General features: G+C 39.4%; 1 protein-coding gene and 1 pseudogene across 2 annotated transcripts; both read right to left on the bottom strand.

Annotated features, from left to right (window-relative positions):
* Window positions 1-780: 780 nt before the first annotated feature.
* LOC123841961 (olfactory receptor-like protein OLF4) lies at window positions 781-1,707 on the bottom strand (annotated as a pseudogene). Its single transcript, XR_006790334.1, has one exon. The product of XR_006790334.1 is annotated as an olfactory receptor-like protein OLF4 (transcript).
* Window positions 1,708-15,481: 13,774 nt separating this feature from the next.
* LOC123842047 (olfactory receptor 7A17-like) lies at window positions 15,482-16,438 on the bottom strand. Its single transcript, XM_045871483.2, has one exon. The coding sequence runs from the start codon at window positions 16,412-16,414 to the stop codon at window positions 15,482-15,484; it is 933 nt and encodes a 310-aa protein (XP_045727439.1). The 5' UTR covers window positions 16,415-16,438.
* Between the last annotated feature and the right edge of the window lie 2,373 nt (window positions 16,439-18,811).

The following is an 18,811-nucleotide window of genomic DNA, read 5'->3' as shown; positions in this document are numbered from 1 at the left end:
TACATTCTTCACTTTAATTAATAAAACCCTTTAAACATGGACACCAAATATCCCACACTTCAATGAGTAAATGTACATCATCAAAAGCACATTTTCCACAATGAAATATGGTGTGATTGAAAATTTTGCTTCATCCTATTTCAGGTCTTCCCTGATACTGAGCCCATATTAGGTCACTTGGTTTATGCAAATTTGTCTTTCTGTAGATTACACTTGGATTGTGTTCCTCATAAGCGATTTTTGCCTTATTATTCTGTGCCAGGGTTACTGTGGATACTGAACCGATATGAGAACAGGATCCGAATGAGGATCATAAAGCCCATGACTAGCTACAAAACAAACCAGTAGGTTAAAGTCTCTATTATCAGGAAGAGCATTTAAGGTAATAATGTAGAAAGGAATGGCAGACACAGAATGAAAAACTATGATCTCAGAATTTCCTCTACAATAAAATTATAAGAATGGCCTCAGTTGCAAAATGTAGTTTATTCCATAAAACTAGTAGAGCTCCTCACTCTATGAGGCAAATGGAATTCTCCAAATTGTTTCTGATTCAAGGTTGGAAATAATTTGGAAATTAAGAAAACAAAAAAGAAAAAATTGTTGGCTATCAGAAGGAGCAGAAAGTTTAATGAAGCAATTGAACTTTAGAAAAAGTGAAAATCCAAGATACAGAAAGAGGGATTAGGTTCTTATTTCATGATCCAATTAAAGAGTATCAATTTCTAGCTATTAGGCATTAACCCTGCAAACACAGATACTACTTGAAAACTAGCCCTTTTATGGCTTCCCTATGAAAAATACATTTAAAGCCCCCTTTATGTATTTGTTCCTTAGGCTGCAGATGAAGGGGTTCAGCATGGGTGTGACCATTGTGTACATCACTGAGGCTACTGCACTTGAGTGTGAGCTCTAAGGAGCAGCAGAGTTAAGGTACACTCCTAAGCCTGTACAGTAAAATAAGGAGACACCTGAAAGGTGAGATGCACAGGTGGAAAATGCTTTATACTTGCCCTGAGATGATGAGATCCCACATATGAAGGAAACTATCTTAGAGTAAGAGTAAAAGACCCCAGCAAGGGGAGCAGCAGCCATCAGCACAGTTGCAAAATACATCACCATGTCATTAAGAAATGTACCAGAACAGGCAAGTTGGATCACCTGATTGAGTTCAGAGAAAAGGTGGAGGATTTCCACCTCTGTACAGAAGGATAGCTGCAACACCATTAACGTTTGTAACAAGGAATGCAGGACACTCATGATCCAGGACACCAGAACCAGCAGTCCACAGAGCCGGGGGTTCATGGTGACTGTATAGTGTAGGGGGTGACAGATGGCCACAAAATAGTCATAAGCCATCACAGTCAGGAGGAAGTTGTCCAAACTTGCAGAAAGTAGGAAAAAGCACATCTGCATGATGCAGCTTTCATAAGTTATGACTTTTCTCCATGTTTGTATATTCACCAGCATCTTGGGGATGGTGGTGGAGGTGAAACAGATGTCTACAAAGGACAGGTTGGCGAGGAAGAAGTACATGGGGGTGTGGAGGTGGGAGTCAAAGCTGATGGCCAGGATGATGAGCAGGTTCCCAAGTATGGTAACCAAGTACATGGACAGGAACAGCCCAAAGAATAAGAGTTGTAATTCTGGTTCCTCCAAAAATCCCAGAAGAAATTCTGAAATTCATGTATCATTCTCTAATCCCATGTCATCGATGTGACTACCAAAATAAGATAGAGCACGACACAATCATGCATTATTAACCTGGCAGGTGTATTATTGTTCATATTCTGCACTCGAGAAATTAATGTTTATATTTGTATGGAATGTGATCAAAGCATGAAAAACTAGGAATAGAAGGAAACTATCTCAACATAAAGCCTTTTATGAAAAACTCACAGCAAGCATGATACTCAATGGGGATACAGTGAACATTTTTCCTGTATGGTCAGGAACAAGGCAAGGATCCTGCTTTCCTGACTTCTACTCAACATAACACTGGAAGTTCTAGCCAGAGCAACTAAGGAAAGAAAAAGAAATAAAAGGCATACAAACTGGAAAGGAAGAAATAAATTTATGTATGTAGATGATGTGATCTTATATGTAGAAAATCCTACAGATGCCACAAAACACTAACAAAACTATTAAATTAATTCAACCAAGTAACTGGATACAAAGCCAGCCTTCAAAAAATCAGTTGCTTCTCTATATACAAACAGTGAACAATCTGAAAAAGAAATAAAATCATTCCATCTATGTGACATCCAAAAGAATAAGACTATCACCTCACAACAGTCAGAATGGCTAGTATAAAAAGACAAGAAATGACAAGTGTTGGGGAGGATGTGGAGAGGAGGGAAACTTTTTCACTGTTGGTGGGAATGCAAACTGGTGCAGCCACTGTGGAAAACAGTATGTAGGTTCAAAATATTAAAAATAGAAATACCACATGATCAAGTAATCTACTTCCAAAAGAAGACAAAAACACTAATTCAAAAATATATACGCACCCAACGTTTATTGCAGCATTGTTTACAATAACCAAAATATGAAGGCAGCCCAACCCAAGTGTCCATCAATAGATGAATGGATATATTTGATATTTAAGAAACAAAACAAAGAAAAAGAGGTAAGCTAAAAAATAGACTCTTAACTACAGAGAACAAACTGCTGGTTACCAGAGGGGAGGTGGGTGAGGGATGGGTGAAATAGGTGAAAAGAATTAAGAATACGCTCATCATCGGGGAGGAGCAAGATGGCGGAGGAGTAGGAGACCTAAATTTCGTCTGGTCCCAGGAATTCAGCTAGTAGTTATTAAACCATTCAGACTCAAGAGGAGATCAAAGACAAGAATAGCAGCAATTCTATGAACAGAAAAGCAACCACTTTCTGGAAGGTAGGACATGAGGAGAAGGAATGGGAGGTAATACATGGGAAGATAGACCATGGCGGGGTGAAGCCTCCATTAGCTGGGTACCAGCCAGTGATAGAGCAGCAGAGCACAAAATCACAACATTTAGAAGTCTGCTCCACTAAGGGACATCGCCCCAGTGGCTAAGCAGGGGGTGGAACCCTAGCTGGAACAGTGTGGTCTCAGGACCCTTGGGGTCACAGGAAGACCAGGGGTGCCTGAGTGTGGCAGAGCTCCCAGGTATCAGAGCAGAGAAGCTGGCTGCAAAGACAGAGCTGAGGAGTGGGCTCTCAGCTTGGGGTTGCCATAAACTGGGATCCCTGGCACAGTCAGGCCACTGCTCTTCAAGCAGAGTCCAAGAAGCGGCAGATACAGGGAGACTCCCCTTCTTCCCCAGGGAATAGTAACACGGGAGACTGCCACAGGAATCTGCTGGGTTTAGAGACTCCAAACGGGGTCATGTGCCAGAGATAGAAATGCTTGGTCACAGGCCAACTAAGCACGGAATGTGGCCAGAGACCAGGGAGACAGGAGTGATTGGCTGCTTTTTTCTGAGGGCTCACTGAGGAGTGGGGCCCCAAGCTCTTGGCTCCTCCAGGACCAGAGATTGGGAGGCCTTCATTTTCATTCTTGTCCTCCAAAGCTGTATGGAAAGCTTTCAGGGAACAAAAGCTACTGAGAGCAAACCCAAGCGGATGACTTAGCCTGGCCCTGGCAAGGCTGATGCAATTCTGCCTGAGGCAAACACATTTGAAAATCACTGCAACAGGACCCTCCCCCAGAATTTCAGCAAGAACAACCAGCTAAGACCAAGTTTACCAATAAATGAGAACTGCAAACTCCAGCGCTAGGGGAATACAGCACATAGAATTATTGGCTGTTTTCCCATGATTCTTTAGTCTTTCAAAGTTAATTTTTTAAATTTTCTTTATTTTTTTTCCTTGTGTATTTTCTTAGTTGAATTTTTCTTCTTTCCATTATCAACCAACATCTTATCAATTCCTTTTGTAAAATCTTTTTTACGTTTCATTTTTACAATCATATTCTATCACTTCATTGTATTTAACCTTATTTTTTGTATATATATGTTTTTCTTTCTTTAAAATAACAGACATTTTTCAAAAGAAGACATACAAATGGCTAACAGACACATGAAAAAATATTCATCATCATCATTAGCCATCAGGAAAATTCGAATCAAAACCACATTGAGATACAATGTTAAATCAGTCAGAATGGCAAAAATTGACAAGGCAAGAAACAAATGTTGGAGAGGAAGAGAAAAGGGAACCCTCTTTCAATGTTAGTGGTAGTGCAAGTTGGTACAGCCACTTTGGAAAATAGTGTGGACGTGCCTCAAAAAATTAAAAGTAGAGCTACCCTATGACCCAGCAATTGCACTCCTGGGTATTTACCCCAAAGACACAGATGTAGTGAAAAGAAGGGCCCTATGCACCCCAATGTTCATAGCAGCAATGTCCGCAACAGCCAAACTGTGGATAGAGCTGATATGCCCTTCAACAGATGAATGGATAAAGAAGATGTAGTCCATATATACAATGGAATATTACTCAGCCATCAGAAAGGATGAATACCCAACTTTTACATCAACATGGATGGGACTGGAGGAGATTATGCTAAGTGAAATAAGTCAAGCAGAGAAAGTCAATTATCATGGGGTTTCACTTATTTGTGGAACATAAGGAATAGCATGGAGGACATTAGGAGAAGGAAGGGAAAAATGAAGGAGGGGAAATCGGAGGGGGAGACGAACCATGAGAGACTGTGAACTCCGAGAAACAAACTGAGGGTTTTGGGGGTGGGGTGGGGGGATAGGTTAGCCCAGTGATGGGTATTAAGGAGGGCATGTAGTGCATGGAGCACTGGGTGTTATACGAAAACAATGAATCATGGAACACTTTATCGAACACTAAAAACATACTGCATGGTGACTAACATAACATAATTAAATTAAATTTAAAAAATAAAAATAAATAAAGATAAATTAATTAATTTAAAAATTCGGGCATACAGTTTCTTCTAACAGATCAAAATATTCCCTAAATCTAGTGTATGATGCTGTCCTAGTCTCCCGGCTGATCACATTCTCTCTGTTTTTTCATTCTTTTTTCAACCAACTTCTTACCTTAACAATTCCTTCTTAAAATATTTTTAATTTTCATCTTTACAGTCTCATTCTATCCCTTCATCATAATTACCCTTATTTTTGAATATATATCAGTTTTTCTTTCTTTAAAATTTTGGGAGGCGATTTCTTCTAACAGACCAAAATACACCCAAAATCTAGTGTGTGGCTCTGTTCTACTCACCAGCCTGATCATATTCTTTTTTCCCCTTTCTTTTCCCCACGGTTTCAAGTCTCTTTTGATTTGTTTAGTGTATATTTTACTGGGATTCTTGTTACCATTTTACCATTTTGTTCTCTCATCCATCTATTCTCCTCTGGACAAAATGACAAGATGGAAAAACTCACCTCAAAAAAAAAGAACAAGAGGCAGTACTGAAGGCCAGGGACCTAATCAATAGAGACATTAGTTAAGATGTCAGAACTAAAGTTCAGAATGATGATTATAAAGATACCAGCTGGGCTTGAAAAAAGCATGTAAGATATTAGAGAAACCCTTTCTGGAGAAATAAAAGAACTAAAATCTAACCAAGTCAAAATCAAAAAGGTTATTAATGAGGTGCAATAAAAAACGGAGGCTCTACAATGTCCACAATAGCCAAACTGTGGAAAGAGCCAAGATGTCCATCGACAGATGAATGGATAAAGAAGATGTGCTGTATATATACAATGGAATATTATGCAGCCATCAAAAGGAATGAGATCTTGCCATTTGCAATGACATTGATGGAACTGGAGGGTGTTATGCTGAGTGACATAAGTCAATCAGAGAAAGACATGTATCATATGATCTCACTGATATGAGGAATTCTTAATCGCAGGAAACAAACTGAGGGTTGCTGGAGTGGGGGGGGTGGGAGGGATGGGGTGGCTAGGTGATAGACATTGGGGAGGGTATGTGCTATGGTGAGCACTGTGAATTGTGCCAGACTGTTGAATCACAGATCTGTACCTCTGAAACAAATAATGCAATATATGTTAAGAAATAAAAAAAAAAAAGAAGATAGCAGGAGGGGAAGAATGGAGGGGGGAAATCAGAGGGGGAGACGAACCATGAGAAACTATGGACTCTGAAAAACAAACTGAGGGTTCTAGAGGGGAGGGAAGTGGGAGGATGGGTTAGCCTGGGGATGGGTATTAAAGAGGGCACATTCTGCATGGAGTACTGGCTGTTATGCACAAACAATGAATCATGGAACACCACATCAAAAACAAATGATGTAATGTATGGTGATTAACATAACAATAAAAAAATTTAAAAATGGAGGCTCTAATTGCTAGGATAAATGAGGTAGAAGACAGAATTAGAGCTATAGAAGACCAAATGATGGAGAATAAAGAAGCTGAGAAAAAGAGAGATAAACAACTACTGGATCACGAGGGCAGAATTCCAGACATAAGCGATACCATAAAGTGAGACAACATTAGAATAATTCGGATTCCAGAAGAAGAAGAAAGAGAGAGAGGGGGAGAAGGTATATTGGAGCAAATTATAGCAGAGAACTTCCCTAATTTGGGGAAAGAAACAGGCATCAAAGCCCAAGAGGCACAGAGAACCCCCCCTCAAAATCAATAAAAATAAGTCAACACCCCAACAACTAATAGTAAAACTTACGAGTCTCAGAGACAAAGAGAAAATCCTGAAAGCAGCTCAGGAGAAGAGATATGTAACCTACAATGGTAGAAACATTCGATTGGCAACAGACCTATCCACAGAGACCTGGCAAGCCAGAAAGGACTGGCAGGATATATTCAGAGCACTAAATGAGAAAAATATGCAGCCAAGAATACTCTATCCAGCTAGGCTGTCATTGAAAATAGAAGGTGAGATAAAAAGCTTCCAGGACAAAAAAAACTAAAGGAATTTGCAAACACGAAACCAGCCCTACAAGAAATACTGAAAGGGGTCCTCTAAGCAAAGAAGAACCTAAAAGCAAAACAGACCAGAAAGAAACACAGACAATATACAGTAACAGTCACCTTACAGGCAATACAATGGCACTAAATTCCTATCTTTCAATAGTTACCCTGAATGTAAATGGGCTAAATGCCCCAATCAAAAGACACAGGCTATCAGATTGGATGAAAAAACAAGACCCATCGATATGCTGTCTACAAGAGACTCATTTTAGACCCAAAGATACCTCCAGGTTGAAAGTGAGGGTGTTTAAAACAATTTACCATGCTAATGGGCATCAAAAGAAAGCTGGGGTGGCAATCCTTATATCAGACAAATTAGATTTTAAACCAAAGACTGTAATAAGAGATGAGGAAGGACACTATATCATACTTAGAGGGTCTATCCAACAAGAATTTCTAACAATTTTAAATATTTATGCCCCTAACATGGGAGCAGCCAACTATATAAGCCAATTAATAACAAAACAAAATAACAAAGAAAAACATCGACAATAATACAATAATAGTAGGGGACATTAACACCCCTCTCACTGAAATGGACAGATCATCTCAGCAAAAGATTAACAAGGAAATAAAGGCTTTAAATGACACACTGGACCAGATGGCTTCACAGATTTATTCAGAACATTCCATCCCAAAGCAACAGAATACACATTCTTCTCTAGTGCCCATGGAACATTCTCCAGAATAGATCACATCCTAGGTCACAAATCAGGTCTCAACTAGTACCAAAAGATTGGGATAATTCCCTGCATATTTTTGGACCACAGTGCTTTGAAACTAGAACTCAATCACAAGAGGAAAGTCAGAAAGAACTCAAATACTTGGAGACTAAAGAGCATCCTACTAAAGAATGAATGGGTCAACCAGGAAATTGGAGAAGAATTTTAAAAATTCATGGAAACAAATGAAAATGAAAGCACAACTATTCAAAATCTTTGGGAGGCAGCAAAGGCAGTCCTTAGAGGAAAGTATATAGCAATATAAGCCTTTCTCAAGAAACAAGAAAGGTCTCAAAAACACAACCTAACTCTACAACTAAAGGAGCTGGAGAAAGAACAGCAAATAAAGCCTAAACCCAGCAGGAGAAGAGCAATAATAAAGATCAGAGCAGAAATCAATGAGGGGCGCCTGGGTGGCTCAGTCGTTAAGCGTCTGCCTTCGGCTCAGGTCATGATCCCAGGGTCCTGGGATCGAGCCCCGCATCGGGCTCCCTGCTCCACGGGAAGCCTGCTTCTCCCTCTCCCGCTCCCCCTGCTTGTGTTCCCTCTTTCACTTTGTCTCTCTCTGTCAAATAAATAAATAAAATCTTAAAAAAAAAAAAGAAATCAATGAAATAGAAAACAAAAGGACTGTACAACAGATCAACAAAACTAGGAGCTGGTTCTTTGAAAGAATTAATAAGATTTATAAACCCCTGGCCAGACTTATCAAAAAGAAAAGAGAAAGGACCCAAATAAATAAAATCATGAATGAAAGAGGAGCAATCACAACCAACACCAAAGAAATATAAACAATTATAAGAACATATTATGAGCAACAATATGCCAGCAAATTAGATAATCTGGAAGAAATGTATGCATTCCTAGAGACATATAAACTACCAAAACTGAACCAGGAAGAAATAGAAAACCTGAGGAGACCATAACCAGTAACGAAATTGAAGCAGTAATCAAAAATCTTCCAACAAATATTAGCCCAGGGCCAGATGGCTTCCCAGGGATTCTACCAACATTTAAAGAAGAATTAATACCTATTCTTCTGAAACTGTTCCAAAACATAGAAATGGAAGGAAAACTTCCAAACTCATTTTATGAGGCCAGCATTACCTTGATCCCAAACCAGACAAAGACTCCATCAAGAAGGAGAACTACAGACCAATATCCCTGATGAACATGGATGCAAAAATTCTCGGCAAAATACCATCCAATAGGATCCAACAGTACATTAAAAGGATTATTCACCACGACCAAGTGGGATTTATTCCTGGGATGCAAGGTTGGTTCAACATCCGCAAATCAATCAATGTGATACAATACATTAATAAAAGAAAGAACAGGAACCATATGATCTTCTCAATAGATGCAGAAAAAGCATTTGACAAAGTACAGCATCCTTTCTTGATCAAAACTCTTCAGGGTATAGGGATAGTGGGTACATACCTTAATATCATAAAATCCATCTATGAAAAACCCACAGTGAATATCATTCTCAATGGGGAAAAACTGAGAGCTTTTCCCCTAAGGTCAGGAACACAGCAGGGATGTCCACTATCACCACTGCTATTCAACATAGTACTAGATCCTAGCTTCAGCAATCAGACAACAAAAAGAAATAAAAGGCATCCAAATCGGCAAAGAAGAAGTCAAACTCTCACTCTTTGCAGATGATATGATACTTTATATGGAAAACCAAAAAGACTCCACCCCAAAACTGCTAGAACTCATATAGGAATTCAGTAAAATAACAGGATATAAAATCAGTGCACAGAAATCAGTGGCATTTCTATACACCAACAACAAGATGAAGAAAGAGAAATTAATGAGTTGATCCCATTTACAATTGCACCCAAACCATAAAATACCTAGGAATAAATCTAACCAAAGAGGCAACAGATCTGTACTCAGAAGACTATAAAATACTCCTGAAAGAAATTGAGGAAGACACAAAGAAATGGAAAAACATTCCATGCTCATGGATTGGAGGAACAAATATTGTGAAAATGTCTATGCTACTTAGAGCAATCTACACATTTAATGCAACCCCTATCAAAATACCATCAACTTTTTTCAAAGAAATGGAACAAATAATCCTAAAATTTGTATGGAACCAGAGAAAAACCTGAATAGCCAGAGGAATGTTGAAAAAGAAAAGCAAAGCTAGTGGCATCACAATTCCGGACTTCAAGCTCTATTACAAAGCTGTCATCATCAAGACAGTATGGTACTAGCACAAAAACAGACACATAGATCAATGGAACAGAATAGAGAGTCCAGAAATGGACCCTCAACTCTATGGTCAACTCATCTTTGACAAAGAAGGAAAGAATGTCCAATGGAACAAAGACAGTCTCTTCAACAAATGGTGTTGGGAAAATTGGATAGCCACATGCAGAAGAATGAAACTGGACCATTTCCTTACACCACACACAAAAATAGACAAATGGTTGAAAGACCTCAATGTGAGACAGGAGTCCATCCAAATCCTTGAGGAGAACACAGGCAGCAACCTCTTTGACCTCAGCCGAAGCAACTTCTTCCTAGAAACATCACCAAAGGCAAGGGAAGCAAGGGCAAAAATGAACTATTGGGACTTCATCAAGATAAAAACCTTTTGCACAGCAAAGGAAACAGTCAACAAAACCAAAAGACAACCAATAGTATAGGAAAAGATATTTGCAAATGACATATGAGATAAAGGGCTAGTATCCAAAATCTATAAAGAACTTATCAAACCCAACACCCAAAGAACAAATGATCCAATCAAAAAATGGGCAGAAGACATGAACAGACATTTCTGCAAAGAAGACATCCAAATGGCCAACAGACACATGAAAAAAATGCTAACATCCCTCAGCATCAGGGAAATACAAATCAAAACCTCAATGAGATACCACCTCACACTAGTCAGAATGGCTAAAATTAACAAGTCAGGAAATGATAGATGTTGGCAAGGATGTGGAGAAAGGGGAACCCTCCTACACTGTTGGTGGGAATGTAATGCTGGTGCAGCCACTCTGGAAAACAGTATGGAGGTTCCTCAAAAAGTTGAAAATAGAGCTACCCTACGACCCAGCAATTGCACTACTGGGTATTTACCCCAAAGTTACAAATGTAGTGATCTGAAGGGGCACATGCACCCCAATGTTTATAGCAGCAATTTCCACAACAGCCAAACTATGGAAAGAGCCTAGATGTCCATCAACAGATGAATGGATAAAGATGTGGTATATATATACAATGGAATATTATGCAACCATCAAAAAATGAAATCTTGCCATTGGCAATGATGTGGATGGAATGAGAGGGTATTCTGCTATGTGATATAAGTCAATCAGAGAAAAACGATTATCATATGATCTCACTGATATGAGGAATTTGAGAAACAAGATGGAGGATCATAGGAGAAGGGACGGAAAATGAAACAAGATGAAACCAGAGAGGGAGACAAACCATAAAAGATTCTTAATCTCAGGAAAAAAACTTAGGGTTGCTGGAGTGGAAGAGGGTGGGAGGGATGGGGTGGCTGGGTGACGGATATTGGGGAGGGTATGTACTATGGTAAGTGTTGTGAATTGTGTAAGGCTGAAGAATCACAGACCGGTACCCCTGAAACAAATAATACATTATATGTTAAATAAGAAAAAAAATAAAGATGGATAAAAAATAACCTGGCAGAAAAGAATACACATTTCTTAATGAATACTCAAAATATATAGATTTATTGAATCATTATATTGTAACCCTGAAACTAATAAAACACTGTATGTTAATTATACTTCAATTTAAAATTTTTTTTAAATAAAAAATAAATTTTTAAAATAGACAAAAAGATAAAAAGATTAGCCACGATTATCCAACTGGGACAAATGTAATCACAACAGTCCTCCAAATGTTGAGGAGGGAGACAAAAGAGTTGGTGTCAGAATGACTTTGAAAATGCTACTCTGCTGGTCTGAAGGTGGAGGAAGTGGCCTGAGCCAAGGAATGCAGGCAGCCTGCAATTGAGATTGGAAATGGAAAGGAAATAGATTTTCCTTTGAGTCTCTAGAAGGAACTCAACCCTGCAGACATCTTGCATGTAGCCCAAAGAGACTCCTTCCAAGCTTCTGCCTCCAGAACTGTAAGAGCACGTATGTGTTTGTTTTAAGCAACTAGTGTTGGGATATTTTACAGCAGCGGGAGGAATCTCATATGGACATAACCCATAAAATTATTTGAAGGAACTGAGTTTAAGCCTCTCAATTCACTCACCGGCTTCCCTTGGATAAGGGCAATTTATATTACAGACCCACAGCAGTTAGAAAGGAAATTTTAAATTGATGTGGTTATATTCTGCCCCATCAACTGATAGAGTGAATTCCTCATGGCATAAATGTACATGAGGTCTTACTCTGAGGCCTTTGAGACAGTGACTTAGGAAAGGAACACATGATCAAAATTGAGGTCACTCATTGTAATATACATCTTTGTCTGTATTTCTACATCCTTTTATTTCATATACATTCAAAAGTTCATTGTTTTCAGTGCTATACTCTCCAGCTTTCTCAAGATTCCTTTCAACTTAAAAGATGAAATCATAAATGTGTCTCTGTGTGTACAAGTGTGAGTGAGTTTATTTGAAAGAAAAATTTATCCAACCACACACATACACAAGACAAAGTTATTACCCTCAAATGTTTTCTTTGAGGTAAACAAGGAAGTCCACAAATTGTATTCATTTCCAACAATGTCCGTATGGAGTTATGTTTAGAATCCCAAATTACCTTCAGAAATAGAGAAAATGATGCTCAGCATCCTTAAGTTTAATATTACTTAACAAAGCAGTTAAAACTTATGTACAGTGTTAAATCATACATAAATAGGAAACTTGCAAAATTTACTCTTTAATTTACCAATGTGTACACTTTATATATGCAGGTTATTGAGGGTAACTGTACTCCAGTGATTTAATTCAGTGGAATAAATCTAATGGTGCTTGGCTATGCATAAGATCTAGAGCACAGGTAGCTAATTCTCACTTAAGAAGGGTGAGAGATAGCACTTCTAATGGGGAAGAAAGCTGAGTGTTAATATGGATGTATGAACAATGGAATTAAATTTAAGGAATTCACGTGATAAACCAATTTTTTCTATGAATAGATTAGCCTACACATGGAAATGTAGTAATAAGAGCCCATGAATTGGTTGAGACAGAAGAGAACTACAACCACACACAACATCATGGATGAGCCTTGGAAACACCATGTAGATTCACATCTGACTCCAGATCCAGGAGGAGATGGGCAGAGATCAGAAATGCTCCCCAGCATATAATTCTATATGATTATAAAAGTAATTTTATATCCCATTTGACAAGGACAGTCTGTTACACAGCAAGAGCTGACTGACACAATAATCCAAATGAACAGACATGAGGCAATTAGAATGTGTGCTGCTTTTTATGTGTGGCACATAATCTGACATTAAAGAGAACAGTCATGATCTTTCTGTTATTCAAATTTATTTCCTCTGACTTTATGACCAGGTGACTCTATGTGGGCTTCCTTTTGGGTACCTGGGAGAATTTGAAGGAAATGCACATTTGTGCAGAAGAACTGGTGACCCTGAACTCAGGATCTGCAGGACATCCAGCTCTCTTGTGAAGTGTCCTCTGATCATGCAGGTGGAAGAGATTTCAGAGCAGGAAGGAGATTTGACATTGATAATGCTGATATTGTTAATTCACCATCCCTTAATATTTGTGACATATATTAGGAAAAGGGAGTTATTCCATGAAGCAATAAAAGAGTCATATTAGTGGGAGGCATTGGAAGTTTTCAGGTAGAAACAAGAAGATAACTCGGTGATAAAACAGAAGACACTAAGAAATCCTTCACCTCAATGAATCTTCTATCTTCAATAAATAGATGCACAACATGAAAACAAACATTTCAGATAGTAATAAAATGGGTGGTTTGAAATGTTGAACCCTCATAGTTCTTAAAAATTTTATTTTTTTAATTCCAGTATAATACAGCGTAATATTAGTTTAAGGTGTACAATATAGTGATTCAGCAATTCTATATATTACTCAGTGCTTATCACAATAAGTGTATTTTTAATCCCCATTACCTAATTCATCCATCCCCCCATCTACCTGCCCTCTGGAAACCACCACTTTGTTCTCCATATTGAAGAATCTGTTTGGGTTTTTTTTTAAGATTTTATTTATTTGAGAGAGAGAATGAGAGAGAGAGAGAGAGCATGAGAGGGGGGAGGGTCAGAGGGAGAAGCAGACTCCCTGCTGAGCAGGGAGCCCGATGCGGGACTCAATCCCGGGACTCCAGGATCATGACCTGGGCCGAAGGCAGTCACTCAACCAACTGAGCCACCCAGGCGCCCCGAAGAATCTGTTTTGTTGTTTGTCTCTTTTTCTCAGTGTGAGGGTTTGTAAAAATTAAAAATAGAACTACTCTATGATCCAGGGATCCCACTACTGGGTATTTATTTACTCAAAGAAAATGTATCCTCATATTTGCAGTCTCTCTGATGCTAAGAACATATGAGGTCAATCTATTTATTCAAATTTGTCTCTCCATGTAGACTCACTGGGACATATATGTTTGCTAATCAGTGTTTGCAAGTGGTGACAGTAGGCATTATGAACACCTCGGTGAATACTAAACTAAAACAAGGAGACTAGTTTTAAAGCACAGTAGCATGTTTGTAGAGAAAGTTCCTGACATTAAGCTTTTTATTTCTGAGGCATACATTTCAAGGACAATCATGCTGAATAAACATATTGTCAGGTGTGTGATACTATTATCAGATAAGCACTCAGGCTGCCCCGGCCATGAAGTATCTCTTCAGAAAGCCCTGGGTAACCTGGATACTGACACATCAGTGATCCTCCATTGTGTTTCTGTACCAGAATTTCACTCATGTTTTAAACTGATCAATAAAGAGAGAACTTAGGAACCCCTAGCCACTCTGCCTGTGGACTCCCTAATTCTAGCCTTTCTTTCTCTTGCTATGAATCTCTTCCCCCAAGACTTTTCTGCCTCTGTCCTCCAGGAACTGTAATAGACCTGGTTTTGTTAGAGTTCTCCGATGGGTGTTGCTGAAGTGTGTATTGCAACCACAGTAAGAACCCAAGGGCTGGTGCAGCCACAGCAGAAATTCTGGTCAGGGAGGCATCTGTGGGAATGTCCACAAGCCCATGGATGCAGGGCAGTGCCTGGGCTTTCCTAGCCTGAGCATCCCTGTCAGGACCCTGAGACTTAAACAGAACAATGCTAGAGACCAGGAAGAGGAGTGAAAAGAGGATGTAAAAAGATTGACAGACTCAAAGGAGAACTGTGGTTTTGTATTCTCCTCTACAATAAAGTCATGTGAAGAAATTAGTAGCCAATGTAGTGTCTTCCATATGAAGAATACAACTCATGATTATTCTTTTGAGAAACATAGAGAAAATTTACATCGCATGATATAATTCATTTGAAATGAAATTTGTTTGAAGAAGTCAAACTTGCCCCCTTGAAAAATACAGAAATTTCTAGGCATTTGTGATCCAAGGTTGGGGAAACCATTAGAATGTATGAAAAAAATGAGACAAAGCAGAGGATTAATAAAGTGAGTTACTTAAATGTGTGGAAAAGTTGAATTCAAACAATTGGAAATTCCAGAAAATAAATAGAAGGAGCAGATTCTACTTCCCCTGTCTGATCAAAGAATAGCAGGTCCTCTCTCTGAGACTGTGAGCCCTAAATCATGGGCATTTCTTCAGCCCCAGGATGATGGCTCTTACATCACTGGAACCCCAACAATTCTTTTCAGAGCCCTCTTTATGTCTCTGTTCCTCAGGCTATAGATGAAGGGGTTCAGCATGGGTGTGACCACCGTGTACATCACTGAGGCTACTTCACTTGCTCGGGAGCTCTGGGTAGCAGCAGGGCTAAGGTACACTCCTAGGATTGTACAATAAAATAAGGAGACAACCAAGAGGTGAGATGCACAGGTGGAAAATATTTTATACTTGCTTTGAGCTGATGAGATATGAAGTATGGAGGAAACGATCTTAGAATAAGAGTAAATAATCCCAGCGAGGGGACCACCAGCCAGCAGCACAGCTGCAAAATACATCATCAGGTCATTAAGTAAGGTGTTGGAACAAGCAAGTCGGACTACATGATTGATTTCACAGAAAAAGTGGGAGACTTCCACCTCTCTGCAGAAGAACAACCACAACACCATTAAACTTTGTAATAAGGAATTCAGGGCACTCATCATCCAGGACACCAGAACCAGCAGTACACAGTAGGTGGATTTCATGATGACAGTGTAGTATAGGGGGTGACAGATGGCCATACACCGGTCATAGGCCATCACAGCCAGGAGAAAGTCATCCAATCCAGTGAAGAGTAGGAAAAAATATATCTGAGTGATACAGCCTCCATAGGTTATTACTTGGCTCTGAGTCTGGATGTTCTGAAGCATCTTGGGGACTGTGGTTGAGATGAAACAGATGTCTACAAAGGACAGGTTTGCCAGGAAGAAGTACATGGGTGTGTGGAGGTGGGAATCTGAGCTGATGGCAAAGATGATGAGCAGGTTTCCAAACACAGTGATCAGGTACATGGAAAGGAAAAGCCCAAATATGAGGGGCTGCAATTCTGGGTCCTCTGATAAGCCCAAAAGGTGAAACTCTGAAATATGTGTATCATTTCCTGGTTCCATGTGGTGGAGGTTACTACTAAGGAATAAAAAATAACATGACTGATTTTCTCAATAATGAACATTACAAATATCATTGAAATTCTGCAATTTTTATTTTACATTCAAATGTGAATATCCATAGTTTTTATATGGAACCTATCCCCTCTCAGGACCCCCCCATGCCAGCTGAGAATAAGAATGTGCATCCCAAGCAAAGCTGGTGGCATCACAATACCAGACCTCAAGCTCTATTACAAAGCTGTAATCATCTAGACAGTATGGTACTGGCACAAAAACAGACACATAGATCAATGGAACAGAATAGAGAGCCCAGAAATGGACCCTCAACTCTATGGTCATCAAAGCAGGAAAGAATATCCAACGGAAAAAAGACAGTCTCTTCAACAAATGGTGTTGGGAAAATTGGACAGCCACATGCAGAAGAATGAAACTGGACCATTTCCTTACACCACACACAAAAATAGACTCCAAATGGATGAAAGACCTCAATGTGAGACAGAAATCCATCAAAATCCTTGAGGAGAACACAGGCAGCAACCTCTTTGACCTCAGCCGCAGCAACTTCTTCCTGGAAACATCGCCAAAGGCAAAAGAAGCAAGGGCAAAAATGAACTATTGGGACTTCATCAAGATAAAAAGCTTTTGCACAGCCAAAGACACAGTCAACAAAACCAATAGACCACCGACAGAATGAGAGAAGATATTTGCAAATGACATATCAGAAAAAGGGCTAGTATCCAAAATCTATAAAGAACTTCTGAAACTCAACACCCAAAGAACAAATGATCCAATCAAGAAATGGGCAGAAGACATGAACAAACATTTCTGCAAAGACATCCAAATGGCCAACAAACACAGGAAAAAGTGCTCAACATCACTCGGCATCAGGGAAATACAAATCAAAACCTCAATGAGATACCACCTCACACTAGTCAGAATGGCTAAAATTAACAAGTCAGGAAATGATAGATGTTGGCAAGGATGCGGAAAAAGGGGAACCCTCCTGCACTGTTGGTGGGAATGCAAACTGGTGCAGCCACTCTGGAAAACAGTATGGAGGTTCCTCAAAAAGTTGAAAATAGAGCTACCCTACGACCCAGCAACTGCAGTACTGGTTATTTACCCCAAAGATACAAATGTAGTGATCTGAAGGGGCGCATGCACCCTGATGTTTATAGCAGCAATGTCCACAATAGCCAAGCTATGGAAAGAGCTTAGATGTCCATCAACAGATGAATGGATAAAGATGTGGTGTATATATATACAATGGAATATTATGCAGCCATCAAAAAATGAGATCTTGCCATTGGCAATGATGTGGATGGAACTAGAGGGCATTTTGCTAAGCGAAATAAGTCAATCAGAGAAAGACAATTATCATATGATCTCACTGATATGAGGAATTTGAGAAACAAGATGGAGGATCATAGGGGAAGGGACGGAAAATGAAACCAGACGAAACCAGAGAGGGAGACAAACCAGAAGAGACTCTTAATCTCAGGAAACAAACTGAGGGTTGCTGGAGTGGAGGGGCGTGGGAGGGATGGGGTGGCTGGGTGATGGACACTGGGGAGGGTATGTGCTATGGTGAGTGATGTGAATTGTGTAAGACTGATGAATCACAGACCGGTACCCCTGAAACAAATAATACATTATATGTTAATAAAAAGAAAAGAATGTGCATCCCAAACATGGTCTTTTCCCCAAGTACTCATGTATTCTATACTCTTAATGAGAAACTCTGTCACACATTTGAGGAATAAACTTGAGTAGTGACTAACCTCCAGACAAAGAGTGTAGGTGTCAAGAAACAAAAGTCTCTACCATTCAGTGATGGAGAAGATAAGCAGATAAAATACCAGATAAAATATAAGAAGGTGACAGATGCAATGAAGAAAAAGTCAGTAAAAAGGAAAGAGTGCATGGTGGTGTTACTTTTTTACTGGTTGTTCAGGTAATAGCACACATTTAAATAGAGACCTCAAGGGGGAGATATTAAATAGAGACCTAGGGGAGGCAAGATGGTGGATGAGTAGGGGACCTCGTTTCATCTGGTCCCTTGAATTTAGCTAGATAACTATCAAATCATTCTTAACACCTGTGAATTCAATCTGAGATCTAAGGAAAGAATTGCTGGAATTCTACAAACTATCAAATCATTCTTAACACCTGTGAATTCAATCTGAGATCTAAGGAAAGAATTGCTGGAATTCTACAAACAGAAAAGCGAGCACTTTTTGCAAGGCAGGAGGTGCAGAGAAGTGAATCATGGGGATACTCAGAAGATAAACAGCGGCAGGGGGGGAGCCTCTGTAAGCTGGCTACCTGAAAATGATATAGCCCCTGCACACTAAATAGGAACCTTTAAAAATCTGCTCCAGGGGCGCCTGGGTGGCT

The sequence above is a fragment of the Mirounga angustirostris genome, unplaced genomic scaffold, assembly GCF_029215605.1.
Source record: "Mirounga angustirostris isolate CCGP_5_RB_7025 unplaced genomic scaffold, mMirAng1.0.hap1 SCAF_1, whole genome shotgun sequence".
Lineage (NCBI taxonomy): Eukaryota > Metazoa > Chordata > Mammalia > Carnivora > Phocidae > Mirounga > Mirounga angustirostris.
The sequence above is the reverse complement of the archived record's forward strand: the minus strand, read 5'-3'. Positions and strand labels throughout refer to the sequence as shown.